At 47.0% G+C, this 14,082-nt stretch overlaps 2 protein-coding genes across 2 annotated transcripts; both read left to right on the top strand.

Moving 5' to 3' along the window:
- Nucleotides 1–1,340: 1,340 nt before the first annotated feature.
- Nucleotides 1,341–6,744, top strand: LOC124663552. The gene is made up of 4 exons (XM_047201241.1): nt 1,341–1,366; nt 1,466–1,612; nt 3,874–4,414; nt 6,214–6,744. Exons 1-4 carry the CDS (start codon nt 1,341–1,343, stop codon nt 6,742–6,744), a joined length of 1,245 nt encoding a protein of 414 aa, XP_047057197.1.
- Nucleotides 6,745–11,426: 4,682 nt separating this feature from the next.
- LOC124663551 lies at nt 11,427–13,127 on the top strand. The gene has a single exon (XM_047201240.1). The coding sequence runs from the start codon at nt 11,429–11,431 to the stop codon at nt 12,710–12,712; it is 1,284 nt and encodes a 427-aa protein (XP_047057196.1). The 5' UTR covers nt 11,427–11,428; the 3' UTR covers nt 12,713–13,127.
- The last annotated feature ends 955 nt before the right edge of the window (nt 13,128–14,082 follow it).

Raw genomic sequence — 14,082 nt, 5'->3', positions numbered from 1 at the left:
GGAATCCACCTCGGGTGCACCGGCTTCGGAGCTCCCCTTCTTCCCTCGCTCGGCTTCTGGATAGCCAGGTCCCTTAGGAATCCTTCGATGAAAAGATGGGTAGAGAGGGGGCTTTGGTAAACCTCCTCATATATAATTTTCCTCTTCGCATACCATATCGCCCACATCGTGATGGCCACGCGGGTGAAATCGTCCTGCGAGAGTGTCTCCGTCATCTCCGCTAGCCACAGTCTAGCCACTGGAGTGTCAGTCTTGGACAGATGCTCCACAACGCCTTCATTAGCCAAAGCCCAAACACACCGAGCTGCTGCACGGTCAATCAGGGAATGGCGCCAGGAATCAGCCGCCCCGCACAGGCAGCATGCACTCGACGTAGCCATATTCCGTCGGCAGCGAACATCCGCCGTAGGGATGGATTGGTGCGCCAGCCGCCATAAGAAGACACATATTTTTGGGGGCACGTTTGCAGACCATAGTCGACGCCATGCCATACTGTCCCTCCTGGTGTCTGAGCTTGCACTTCTGCCATCAAGCCAATCCTCCCTTCGCTTCTTCGTATTGACAAGGAGGTGGTACATGGACCGCACAGTCAAAACTCCTTTCTTATCATAGTGCCATGCCCATCTGTTATCGAAATGCCGGGTTGACAGAGGTATGGTTTTGATCACCTCCACATCCATGGGAAGGAACCATGTACGGAGTAGCTCGGTATTCCACGTCGCAGTCGTGGCGTCAATGAAGCTAGACACCCGCTCCGGGGGATCTCCGGCAGCCTCGAGGCGAGCAAGGGGCCTGAGCATATGATCACGCGGCAACCAATTTTGGTTCCACGCATGCGTGTTCTCCCCCGAGCCGATCCTTCTTATGAGACCTTGCTTCATAGCGTCTCTTCCCTCCACTATCGCCCTCCACACCTGAGATGGGTGAGAGCCAAGGTGCGCCTCAAGGAAATCAGAGGATGGGTGGTACACCGCCTTCAGAATACGAGAGCTCAGGGCAGCCGGGTTCTGAAGTATGCGCCAGGCTTGGCGCGCCAACATGGCCAAGTTGAAAATCTCGATGTCGCGGAAACCCATTCCCCCGGAAAATTTTGGGGAGCACATTGTTTCCCAAGACACCCAGCAGGTCTTCCGTTTCCCATCCTTGCTGCCCCACCAGAAGCTCCTGAGCATTGCATTGATGGCTTCACACAGGCCTCTAGGTAGCTTAAAGCAAGACATGGAGAAAATTGGAATTGCCATGGCCACAGCCTTGATAAGTCTTAGAAAAATAAATAAATCCAAATCACGGCAGAGGGTTGGCCCAGGCGGGGAGTGCGCATGAGGCCGGGATTGTAGCCCATGGACCATGTGCTGCGGCCTAGCACGTGCGGTGCAACCCTAAACAAACATGCACACGGGTACTCTTCTTGGCAAAATCCACATCACTGATCACTCTTTTCGCAACCATGCCCGGCGGCCGCCAGCCCCGGCGGCCGCCAGCCCCGGCGGCGTCGCCGTGGAGGGAACCGCGGAGCGTCTGCCTCATGCATAGACTGCCTTGGCGAGGACATACTGTTCGAAATCTTCCGCCGCCTCCCCTCCCTGGCGACGCTCATTCGCGCCGCACTCAGGGTATCTCCAACCGGGCGACCCATCCCGCGCCCGCGCGTCCGGATGGGTCGAAACGGACAAAACCGCGGCCCAGCGCGCGGACCCATCCCTAAAACGGATGGCCGCGGCGTCCGGGACGACCCAAACCCGGCCCAAATCTTGGACGAGTTTGTGTGGCCGCGGACGCGAAAGGCTGGTCGCTCCCGTCCTCCCTTGTCCGCCCTCGGCCCGCCTCGTCTGCCTCCCAAAACACAAGCCCGTCGCCCACATCTCCCCACCGCTCCGCCGCCACCCACGGACCGGCGATTTGGGAGCGCGTCGCCGCCGGCCATCGTCGTCGAGACGCCGGCAAGCGGGGCGGAAGCATAGGTCGAGGTCCCGCGCTGCTTTCGCCGCGTCGTAGCAGAGTCGGTGGACGCCGCCGCCGGCGCTGTTGTCCTCTCACCGTCGCGACACCTCCCGCCGTTCGCAGCTTCGCCGTTTCCGCCGGAGGTGAGCTCTCCTGCACTGTGTATCCAGACCGGACGTCGTCTGAGACGGCCGCTTCTGCAGGTCCCTACAGAAGCATTTGGATCGCCTCCGCCTGCGAGGTGTTCGGTCAAATGCTCGAACTAAAATGTGTCCCTTTTCAGATCATGGTGGACAGCGACGACGAGTACTACTTCAAGAACTTCATCGACACGTCGTCAGAAGAGGAGTCTGACGACGAATTTTTCACGGATGTTGCGCTGCTCATCCACGAGCATGTCGTCTCGCAAATCCCCGTGCATCGGGGGTCCTTGCCGGGGCGCGCGGCCGCCTTGGACCGCAAAAGAGAACGCGGCCACGACCAGCTCTACAACGACTACTTCAAACCCAAGCCATTGTTCGTGCCGTCCATGTTTCGCCGTCGTTTTCGGATGACCAGGCCGCTGTTCCGCCGGATAATGGATGCTGTGAAGATCTACGACGACTACTTCGTGCGAAAGTGGATGCAATTGGCAAGGTAGGCCTCTCTTCGTACCAGAAATGCACGGCAGCGATTAGGATGCTCGCATATGGCGTTGCCGGTGATTTCGTAGATGAGTACACGCGCATGAGTGAGTCAACCGGCTTGGAATCGATGTACAGGTTCTGCAGAGCTGTGATCGGTTCGTTCGGAGAACGATACCTCCGGCAACCTAATGCGGAGGACACAGCTCGTCCGTTGTCGATCAACGCTTCCGGGGGTTTTCCTGGGATGCTTGGCAGCATAGACTGCATGCACTGGGAGTGGAAGAACTGCCCCTTTGGTTGGCGGGGGTATACGGCGGCCATTCGAGGGGTGCACGGTCATTCTTGAAGCTGTTGCTTCCCATGACACATGGATTTGGCACTCATTCTTCGGAATGGCTGGCTCGCACAATGACATCAATGTGCTGCGGCGCTCTCCGGTGTTTGATAGGCTAGCGTACGGTCGGTCCCACGATGTGGATTTTGAGATCAATGGCCACCACTACACGAAGGGGTACTACCTTGCTGATGGTATCTATCCACCTTGGGCTACACTCGTGAAGACAATCCGAAACCCCAACTGCGAGCGAGGAGGCAAGGTTTGCCAAAGAGCGAGGAGGCAGCCCGGAAAGATGTCGAGCGGGCGTTTGGCATCCTCCAAGCTCGTTGGGCTATCGTCAGACACCCTGCCAGAGCCTGGGATGTGCAAACTCTGTGGGAGGTGATGACCGCTTGTGTAATCATGCATAACATGATTGTTGAGGTAGAGCGGGATGATTCACTCTTTGATAATGAATGGGAAGGCCAAGGAGAGTTGGTTACTCCTCAGCAAGGTGCTCCGGCATCATTCCAGGACATTCTTCATGCGCACCATGAAATTCGAGATCTAGCTGTACACAACCAGCTTCAGGCTGATTTGGTCGAGCACATGTGGCAGCACGTAGGCAACAATGTTGCAAACAACAATGATGAAGGAACTCCTGAAGCCTAGAGCATTTGTATCGTTTTTTCATTTTATTTGAATAATACTTTATCCTTGATTACATGGACTATGTAATGTGTAATACATTTTGAGCATTTGTACTATTTTATATATTTTCTATAATATTTTTTTGCGTTTCTCTAGTGAATTTACAAGAAAAGCATACCATAGGGCGCCGCGACCCAAATCTGCCGCGTTGGGCGCACCGCGCGACCCAAACACGCGCGGACGCGGGGCGCTGTCCGCGCGTCCGCTCGGGCACGCAAACGGCCCAAAACGGACGGCCCAGCGCGTCCGTTTGGGTCGCCCGGTTGGAGATGCCCTCACCTGCAGGGCGTGGCGCAGCGCGGTGGCCTCCTCACCGTCCTTCCGCCGCCGCTTCCGCGCCCTCCACCCGGCGCCTGCCCTCGGCCTTTTCTTCTCGCCCTTCAGCCCCGTCCAATACCCTAACGCCCCCGCCTTCCCCGCCTTCGTGCCGACCCGCCGCCCCGACCTGGATCTGGCGGCCGCGGTTCGCGGCGGCGACTTCTTCCTCACCTCCGTCCAACACGTGCACGGCCCCGGCATGCCCCCATGCTGGGATGTTTTCGACTGCCGTGACGGCTTCCTCATGCTCAACGACTGGGACGAGTGCTTGCTCCTCTTGTTCAACCCGTTGTCACGGTCGAATCGTGGCTCATTTCTTTCGTCTGAGGACATATTGGACGATTGCCGTGGCTGCGGGGTCCTGGTGGATCCTCAGTTCATCTACTCTGAGGAGGACCCCAGTTCGTTCCGTGTGGTGTGGCTTGCGCATGACGAGTCCAGGGTGAGGGCTGCGGTCTTCTCCTCGGACACCTGGGAGTGGCGCAATCTCCCATGGTTTCAAGTCTTACCAGGGCCAGGCCGGCAAAATCCGGGGCCCTGTGCGAAAATTTAAAATGGGGTACTATCTCACTAGAAAAATATAGCTAATGAACAATTATAACATATATATGTATATGTCTTAAGTGGACGTCCAAGCTGAAAAACTACTCTCGACGACCATAGATTTTAAACTGCTGATAATAGTATCTTAAAAATATTTTCAAAAGGAAGCATATTGTTTAAAAACCTGACCGGGCTGATGGTCCTAGAAAAAGATCTACATCTAATGGTTGTGATGCATGTAAAACCATCCCAAAAAAGTACATGTATATAGATAAGCCTATTAAAAACTACCCCAGGAGGAGGAATACAACAGCCGTATGTCAAATTTGTCACTCTCTATAAATTAGAACCGAATATTTTTTGTGGGGTAGTTAATTGTTTAATTTGAATATGAGAAGTGAACATATCGCAGTACAAAGTTTCTGACATCTTTAAGATGTGAACTAGAAATTTATTTTGAAAGTAGGTATAGTTTGATTTGTAAATATATGCAGCTTTTCAAAAGTAGTATTTGTATCATAGGCATCAATCATGAATGATAGTGTGGGTTTTGAACGTGCAACATCCTAGCAGGTATAGTGTGATTTATAAATGCAGCAGAATAGAAAGAAAAAAGACAAAGAAAAAAATAGAAACATGATGCGCGCTGGTTCGTGAATTGAACTTGCAACCTCGTGGTTAACAATTTAGCAGGCGTGCATCCAAGAGAACTGAGCTAGTTACATGGTGTACATCTGAAGTAAATTTATATACTCTATAAAGAAGGCCCATTTCGAAATTCTGGGCCCCCAAAATTTTGGGGCCCTGTGCGGCCGCACGGGCCGCACTCCCGTCGGCCCGGGCCTGAGTCTTACCGAAGCCACGCACCGACAGACAATGGGTTATGAAGGGGGGGGGGGAGGCTGCTGTACACCGACCCGGTCGGCATGTACAGGGCACCGCACACCCCAGCGATCAGGTCGGTGGGTTGGGCCGTGGCCCAGTAAGAGTAGGTCCGTTTTTTTCTTTTTTTTCTGTTTCTTTTCTGTTAATTTTTTTTCAACATCTAACTTAAAAAAAATCGGTGAACAAAATTTTAAAATCTGTTCAGATTCGGAATTTTAAAAATGTTCAGATTTTGATTTAATTTTTTTTCGAAATTTGAACATTTTCGGATATGGACATAATATAAATTTGAACATTTTTTAAAATTTGTAAAATTTATTTTGTCCAAAAATTAACATTTTTAGTTATGAACATTTTTTGAATTTGATCATTTTTTAAAATTTGAACGCTTTATATATTTGAACGGATTTCAAATTTGAACGCTTTTATAATTTGAACATTTTTTGTATTTGAACATTTTTCAAATTCGAACAGATTTTAAACGCTTTTATAATTTGAACATTTTTTGTATTTGAACGGTTTTCAAATTTGAACGTTATTAAAATTTGAACAATTTTTGAATTATGAACAATTTTCAATTTTAAAATTTTTCTGTTTTTAAACTTTTTTCAAATTTGAACAAAAATAAAAATAAACAGAAAGGAAACAAAAGAAAACAAAAAAAATAGAAACAGAAAATAAAGAAGAAAAAGGAAAGAAAAGGAAAAGGAAAAAAGAAACAAAAACAAAAACAGAAAAAGAAAAAGAAACAGAAAAGGAAAAAATAGGCGAACTGGGCCGACCAGGCCGGCCCATACCGAGCGCGGGGGTGTGCGGCGCGCGGTAGCGGCCGACCTGGTCGATGTATAGGATTTTCCTATGAAGGGCACGCAGGCTAATGGGATGTTCATCTACTGGGTTTGCAACAATAGGGAGAGTATCATCACATTGGACACAACCACTATGGACTTCTCTCTCTCTGACTTGCCTCACTACTTGAGGAGTCGAGATGTCAGCTTTGTCATCGGTGAAACCAAAGATGGCGCGCCTTGTATTGTTTATGCGTTTGAACTCTTCGTCGGCGTCTTTCTACGCACAACTGATGATACTGGTGTTGAGAGATGGGAGCTGGGCAGAGTAGTCGATTTGGGCACACGAATTCAGCATGTCCTCGGGGACCTACCAGACGACCTTGATGACATGAATGTTGTTGCCATCAGGAATGGGTTTGTGTACTTAGCAACATCCAAGATGCATCATGATCCTCAAAACCCTTGCTGGTTCTTGAGCCTTTGCTTGGAAACAATGGAGCTGGAAATGCTGTTTCAGAGGACCTTTGATGGCGATGTTTGTCCATATGTCTTATCGTGGCCTCGTTCTCTAGTAGGCAACTATGGGAAGTTCGCGCTTGAAGTTGCGCCGTGAGATACATTGCTGAGCATCGCAGATAAGTACTAGTATGCGAAAGGATAATCTAGTAGAAGTGCAAAAAAAGTCCCTTATGTTCCTTATGAGAAAGGTATGTGTAATGCTTAGAATTCAGAACCATTCACCTTTCCTGAAGCTCTACCAAGCTGACCTGAAGAATCCAACCAAGTTCCACAGGGTTACCGATTCATCAGAATTCACTCGGCAATCATGTGTTTTTTACCTTTTGACTAATAATTTACGTTCATGTACCTCTGTCTCGGCATCACTGTAGGAACTCTGAACTTGTCTGTCTCTTTGTTCGGTGTTGTATCTGCAGCATACTTTTGTTCGTTATTGAACATGGAAAGATAAGCACATATAGTTTCTCCTTGTTGAAATTTAGAAATTGCGCTACAAACACGGTTTTCATTATTGGAAAGGTGAACTGCACACAATAGTGTTAGCAGGTAGCAGATCAGAAATTCAATACGGCTCCCGGGTGCATATGCTCCCTGTATCAAAAAATTATATTTCAAAATTTCGGAAAATTTTGACAAAAAATTCTACATGTACATCTCAACAATATATGTACGTTCGTCAAGTTTCGCGAGGAACCAATATGTTTTGTGGTCTGTGTAAAAAAGAGAAAATTTATCTCCTGAAAAGCCTTATTTTCAGCATTGAATTTTGCCTTTTTTACACACGTCACATGGTAAGTCGGATTTTTATGAAACGACTTTGTGAGCGCGTAGCACGTGAAGATGTACGTGCAAATTTTTCGTTTCAATTTTTTAAAATTTCAAAATGTATGTAACATGCATTTCAAAATAAAGGGAGCATATGCTCCCATGTGCCAAAACACCATTCCCGTAGCAGATCCTATATGATATGCCTGGTTGGAAGATAGTATTGTTTTTCTGGGGGCTCCAATAACCAAGATGTTGTATCTACAATGTTATGTATCTCTATCTTGGCCTAAATGTTAAATTTAATTTCTAGAGGGCATATGATTGCATTCCTCTTCTGTTTTACTCCCTTATTTTACATCCTTAATTGCAGTGATCCCAGAGATTGATGAATCTATTGTTTTCTGTTAACACTTGCACAATTTTATGTGGCTCGTCCTGTGAGGGCCACCCTAGCTCTGTTTACAATCTCTGATACATGTGAACAACATTCCCTTGTGTAAGACCCTATAATAGTTTGCCCGGTTGTATTGTTATGTCCAAAATGTGTTAACAAAACATGGTAGTGTAGCAATGTCCATCCATTCAGGACTGGCTGAGCCACAGTCGGAGACTATTTGTCTCGCCTGATATTTTCAGCAGCTCACCAAGTCCCCTTGTGGGACATCATCCACTGCTGCGCGCGGGGGCTACGTCTTCTTGCCGCCTCGATGATCTGGCGGAGCAAAAGTTTGGTCTGTGCTCTCTCTACACCTTTGACAGCCGCCAGCTGTTGCAACCTGGTCCAATTAACGTCATGCTTGCTCATATCCGACGAAGACCCCATGTTGTTACTTATGCCGGGTCAAGAGTTTGAGCTACATCTGGTCACACGGCTGGGAGTGGCGCCTTCTCCCTTGGATGGATGTCCCGATGAGGCCACACCATGAAATTTTATTTGGCTTTAGGATGCTTCTAGCACGCAGGCAATTGGGAGCTGCCTTATAGGAGTCATCGGTATAAGTTTCGTTCGACAAGGTCACAAAGTCCTCTGATGTTTAGCTCTGGAGGGCTTGGGGAATCGTCGATGGCATGCACTGTATTGTCTGTGCAAGCAAGGCGGTTAGGCATTGGTATTTGTTTTGAAGGAAGGATGATCAGAACACATTTGGAGGGTTAAGAATGACATTTTGCAGTTGAAGATACTCAATGAGATGTGTAGTACTGGGTGTCATGCATGCTAGGAGACTGGCTTCTTCCCATTTTTTCATTGATTATTGAATGAACCCTGTGGGGGTTTCCAGTTTCATTTAAGAAACTGAGGGTGAGGCAACAACCCAGGTATCTCAGTATTTTGCAACGTTCAGGAAACCAAAATGAAACTACAGGTAAGACATAACCAAACACATTCAAACTTTGTAAGGCAAGTTCCAGCGGCGCTCAGACAAAGGTGTTCCCATCAGAGCTTTTTTTAGATGTAGTGGCACACACCAAGGGCTTCAGGTATAGACCACATCTCACATAGCTATCCTCCTATTCACAGTATCCCCGCAATGCAGTTTCCCAAAGATCTTGTGAGCCACTTTGGCTATTTTCGTAGCCCCATGATGAACTGGCTTCTTCCTTAATTTGGAGTGAACTACGATGTCCGCCCCGCACCTTGTCCTCCCATGATATTTTGTAAATAAACTGCTGATATTTCTTTGAACCGCGTAAAAGAAAGACTAGTTTTTATCTTCAATTGCAAGAAAAACGACTTGCTTTTTATTTAATCATATGTTCTCCTTAAACCTACACGATGATTTGGGGCCAACAATAGTGTCATCTGGTGACTTTGTAGTGTGTCAGGTGTGATCCAACTTATATCCCTATATGGAGATGCTTAGTTCAGTTTTTGTGCAAAAATAGTGAACTAGACATCTCCAAATGATCTAGAAGTGGGATATACGTGCAAACCCACTTGGCACAAAGTAAGCTAGAATTTTTTAATAAACTTGAAGTGCCATATGTTTAGGATCCCATTTGCACCCCTAATTGGGAGAGAGTAGTGACATCCAGGGGTATGGTCGCGGCTTGTCACCTCTCTATGCGGTAAGTGTTGCATGTATATGGCCGACGTAGAAGCATCCTCACAATTATAGCTGGGCATGAGCAGCCCGGCCTAGCCAGGAAATTCCGGTCCGGGGTGGGCCAAGTGTGCACATCGGGCTATGCTTGGCCCTGAATTCTTGGCCCAACAGTCGGATTGGGATGGGCCTCGGGCCCCAGAAATACGTGGTTACCGAATATCGGGCCAAGTTGGGCTTTTTCGGGCTTTGGGCTGGGCTCAGGCCTAAATACTCATCCTGATGGTCGGGCCAGGCTCAGACCTAGACTTTCAGCTTCGGGATTTTTCAAGCCTGGCCCAAAAAATGCCCAGGGATACTCACAATTAACTTTCCATTGTTCCTTCAACCTCCATTCAGCACCAAGTCTGTGCACTAAGAGCTACATGTTCGGTTAATTTGGTTAGTTCGATTTTATTAACATGAATTTTAGGTAAACAAGGTTTCAATACTTTGGTAAATACATTTTTAACACTGGTAAATATGGTTTTTCATGAAAATATTGTTTGGTTTCGATAATAACCAATCAATTTTGGTTTGGTTTCGATAATAACTAAACTAACCAAAGTTAAAAGCGAGTTTTTTGAATAATCCTAATTTTATGGTCACATATTTCATTTTAGTATTCTGTATGACCGAACTGGATGTGTTGCGACAGATAATGAAAAAAAGTATGAAGTTCTAACCAAAATAAAATAATTTAATACTTTGTATAACTGACTTAATGTGCTGCAAGAAAGAAAAACAAAAAAAAAACTAAATTCGGCCAACATAAATTTGGCGCAAAATCAGGAGTTGAACTCACAACCTACGCTCACACATCAGCAAACAACACGTCCAAACTGATTTTTTTCTAGAATACACATCCAAACCACTAGGATACAACATAGAGGTTTGCTCTAAGTTGGTCCGAGGTCAGGCCGAACAAAACCCGACGCAAAAATATCTAGGCCTAGGCCCAACCTAGCCTGACTGTTGGGCCGAAAAATCAGGCCCAACCCTATCCTAGTAGAGGAGAAGCCCATCAGGCCTTGTGTTGGGCCTCTATCTCGATGAGGAAGTGAGAAGACAAAGTATGAGATGGGAATCTTCTTTGTTAGCAAAGAAGTGAATTCTCTTTTTTATTGTTAGTTTGGTATACCTAGGGGTTCGTTGAACGATGAGGGACACAAAACTTTTTTTTTTGAAAAATTTAAAAACAAAATAAAGTCAAAACCATGTATGAAATGAATGTCATGTAAGAAAGAAAGAAATGTGGAAAATAAGTGAAATAGAATTTACGACCGAAATTAAATTAAAAATTCTAAATGAGCTACAACTTTTTAACATGAACCCTTGTTGGCATGTGTTCCACGAAAGACTATACCTACCAAGACTGTAAATGCGCCATAAGTAGATCTATTGTGGCGCAAGCCCTAAGTGTCGCGAAAATGTTTAAACAATAGATAGTCAAAATAACGAGCTTGCCAAAGCATTGCAAAAATACTTTCTGTGACACCTTTTTCTCTGGTGGCCCTAGCTTGGTGGATGTAAGCGACATTTCACGCCAAGTGTGTTTTAGTGTCTAATTGACATATCTTGTGTAGACTTTGTTGATTTATGTTATTTGATCTTATATAGTACCGAAACTAAATATATAGGCCTTGTGATAATTATTATTATCTGGTTGGGAATCCTAACACCATACCTTATCATGAATGACATCATGCAAGTTATGCTTCTCGATAAACTCAAATACTTGAGGCTTCAAGATGAGGTGGCGAGTGTGAATGGGCCAAGAATGAGGCTTGAATGGGCCCAAAACTGCGCAAAGTAAGTAAGCTATGAAGAGTGCATACGACTTGGGCTCTCCACACATCGCCTCCCTGCACGAAAAGGTAGGGCTTGCCCTTGCCAGCCGAGGAGAGGAATCCACCGCCGCTCCCCGCAATGGACCTCGCCTGTGATCCCACCCAGCCGCCGCCGGCAAAGCGCACGACGGAACCAAACTGCACCACCATCGACTCCCTCGGCGACGACATCCTGCGGGAGATCTTGCTCCTCCTCCCCTCCCTCACGGCGCTCATCCGCGCCGCCTTCACCTGCCGGGCGTGGCGCCGCGCCGTGGCCTCCTCGCCGTCCTTCCGCCGCCGATTCCGCGCCCTCCACCCGTCGCCTCCCCTCGGCCTGTTCTTCACGCGCCCCAGGTCCGTCCACCGTCCCAACGTCCCTGCCCTCCCCGACTTCGTGCCGACCCGTCGCCCCGATAAGGACCTGGCCGCCGCCGTCCGCTGCGGCGACTTCTTCATCACCTCCATCCCGGATCGCCGCGGCGAAACACCCTGCTGGGATATCGTGGACTGCCGCGATGGCTTCCTCCTCCTCAATGATTGGGACAATTCGTTGCTTGCCTTGTTCAACCCATATTCAAGGTGGAGCCGTGGGGTCTTCGACATGCCGGATGGGGATATCTTTGGGGATTACCGTGGAATTTTCGGCCTCCGTAGTATCCACCTGATCTACTCTGACGAGGAACCCATGTCGTTCCGGGTGGTGTGCCTTGTCTATGATGAGTCCAGGGTGAGGGCTTTGGTCTTCTCCCCCTCCGATACCTCGGGGTGGCACATTGGCCCATGGGTGGAGGTCTCCCCGACGCCGCAGACCGACTCGGAGTGGCTTGAGGAGGGCATGCAGGCTAATGGGTTGTTCATCTTTTGGGTTTGCGTGGATCTGAAGATTGTGGTTACATTGAACACTACTACTTTGGAGTTCTCGGTTGATGAGCTCCCACAATGCTTGACGGCGGTAGATCAAGACGTCAGTTTTGACGTGGGTGAAACCATGGATGGTGCACCTTGCATTGTTTATGCAGTTGAACTCACCATTGGTGTCTTGTTGCGCAAAGCTGATGATGACGGTGTTGAGAAATGGGTGCAAGACAGGGTAGTTCCTCTGGAAACACAGCTTGCCCGGATAATCGAGGACCTACCGCTACCAGGTGACCTCCAACTAAATGTTGCTGCAATCAGGAATGGCTTTGTCTACTTGGCAACGTCGGATATGTACCATGAGCCCCAGAATCCTTGTTGGTTCCTGTCCCTTTGCTTGGAAACAATGGAGCTGGAAATGCTGTTCCAGAGGACATTTGACAACCAAATTTATCCCTATGTCTTACCATGGCCTCGTTCTTTAGTAGGTAACTATGGGAGGTTTGCGCTTGAAGTTGCTCCATGAAATGCATTATTGGACATCAGATGTAACTATGACGAGGAAGGTGAATTTGTACTCCCTCCGGTTCATATTAATTGACTCTAATATGGATGTATCTAGACACATTTTAGTTCTAGATACATCCATATTGAAGTCAATTAATATGGATCGGAGGGAGTACAAGAACTGCAAGGACATTTGCTTCTTGTTCCCCATTAAAATTATAATGTCTTAGTGCTACTCAGGACTATTACTCCAGTTGAATTCAGTGGTGTTGAAGATCTATTCCTTACCTATTTACCTGTCAATCCCATGTCGTTACCTTTTGCACTATTTGTTGACTAGTGGTTTACATCCAATTAGAACTTCTCATATTTGGTGTAAGTCTAAACTTGTTTGCTATTTGGTCACTAATAACTGTGTTGATTTCAGGTGTTGAGGATTTACTGTATTAGCAATGTCTTTTGTGTTATGTGATCTTGCTGAAACATCCTTGTTCCTTGCAGAATACGGACCGATGAGAATATTAGTTTTCTTATGCGTTGAAATTCTAAATTGTTCTAGGATAACTTCATTTATTATTGGACAGAAATTATTTTAGCACACTAAACTTAGGTAGTAGAGTGAGAGTGCATCCTTTTATGTAGTATATGTCTGCTTGGATGGTAATTTTTTGGCATGCTTTATTAACTAACTTATACATGTCCTGCTTGCTTTATTTTTTGTACCGCTGACAAGGTTAGAAAAATAAAATAGGTATGCTAGTTTACGTTGGCCTGTACATGCCATTAAGTACGTAAACCAGTTATGTTTACAAATACATGATTAACCAAATTAGGTATGTGCCTATGGACACATAAATCTGGAAGCAAGTATCTTATTGAAGTCACACTAATTTTTCTGCGAAAGGTAAAACAACACTTGTTGCATTTGATATAGTAGTACACTGTCTATCAAGGAATGGCTGAAGAAGTAGGTTCTCTTTAACCGCAAGAAAAGTCGGTTATCGCTGATTGGATGATAAGCTTGAATTTGATCTTTGAAGTAATTAATTGGAAAATTTCTACTACACCAAATTACATATTAGTGTTGTTGGAGTTTGGTGACGTCTCACACAATGAACTCTATGGTGAAATCCCTCAGACCATGTCATCAGATTATATATTAAAAAAATGTCGGGAAGCATAGACGTCGGTTAGGGCATTTCCAATGCCGCTGCACAATGTGGCCACGCATCGCAAATACGGATGGCCGCGGTGTCCGGGACGATCTAAATCCATCTCGGACAGGTTTGCGTGGCTGCGGATCGCAAATACGTATGGCCGCGGTGTTCGGGACGATCTAAATCCATCTCGGACAGGTTTGCGTGGCTGCGGATGGCACGCGGCGTCCTC

This window comes from Lolium rigidum, chromosome 6 (genome assembly GCF_022539505.1).
Source record: "Lolium rigidum isolate FL_2022 chromosome 6, APGP_CSIRO_Lrig_0.1, whole genome shotgun sequence".
NCBI lineage: Eukaryota > Viridiplantae > Streptophyta > Magnoliopsida > Poales > Poaceae > Lolium > Lolium rigidum.
The sequence above is the reverse complement of the archived record's forward strand: the minus strand, read 5'-3'. Positions and strand labels throughout refer to the sequence as shown.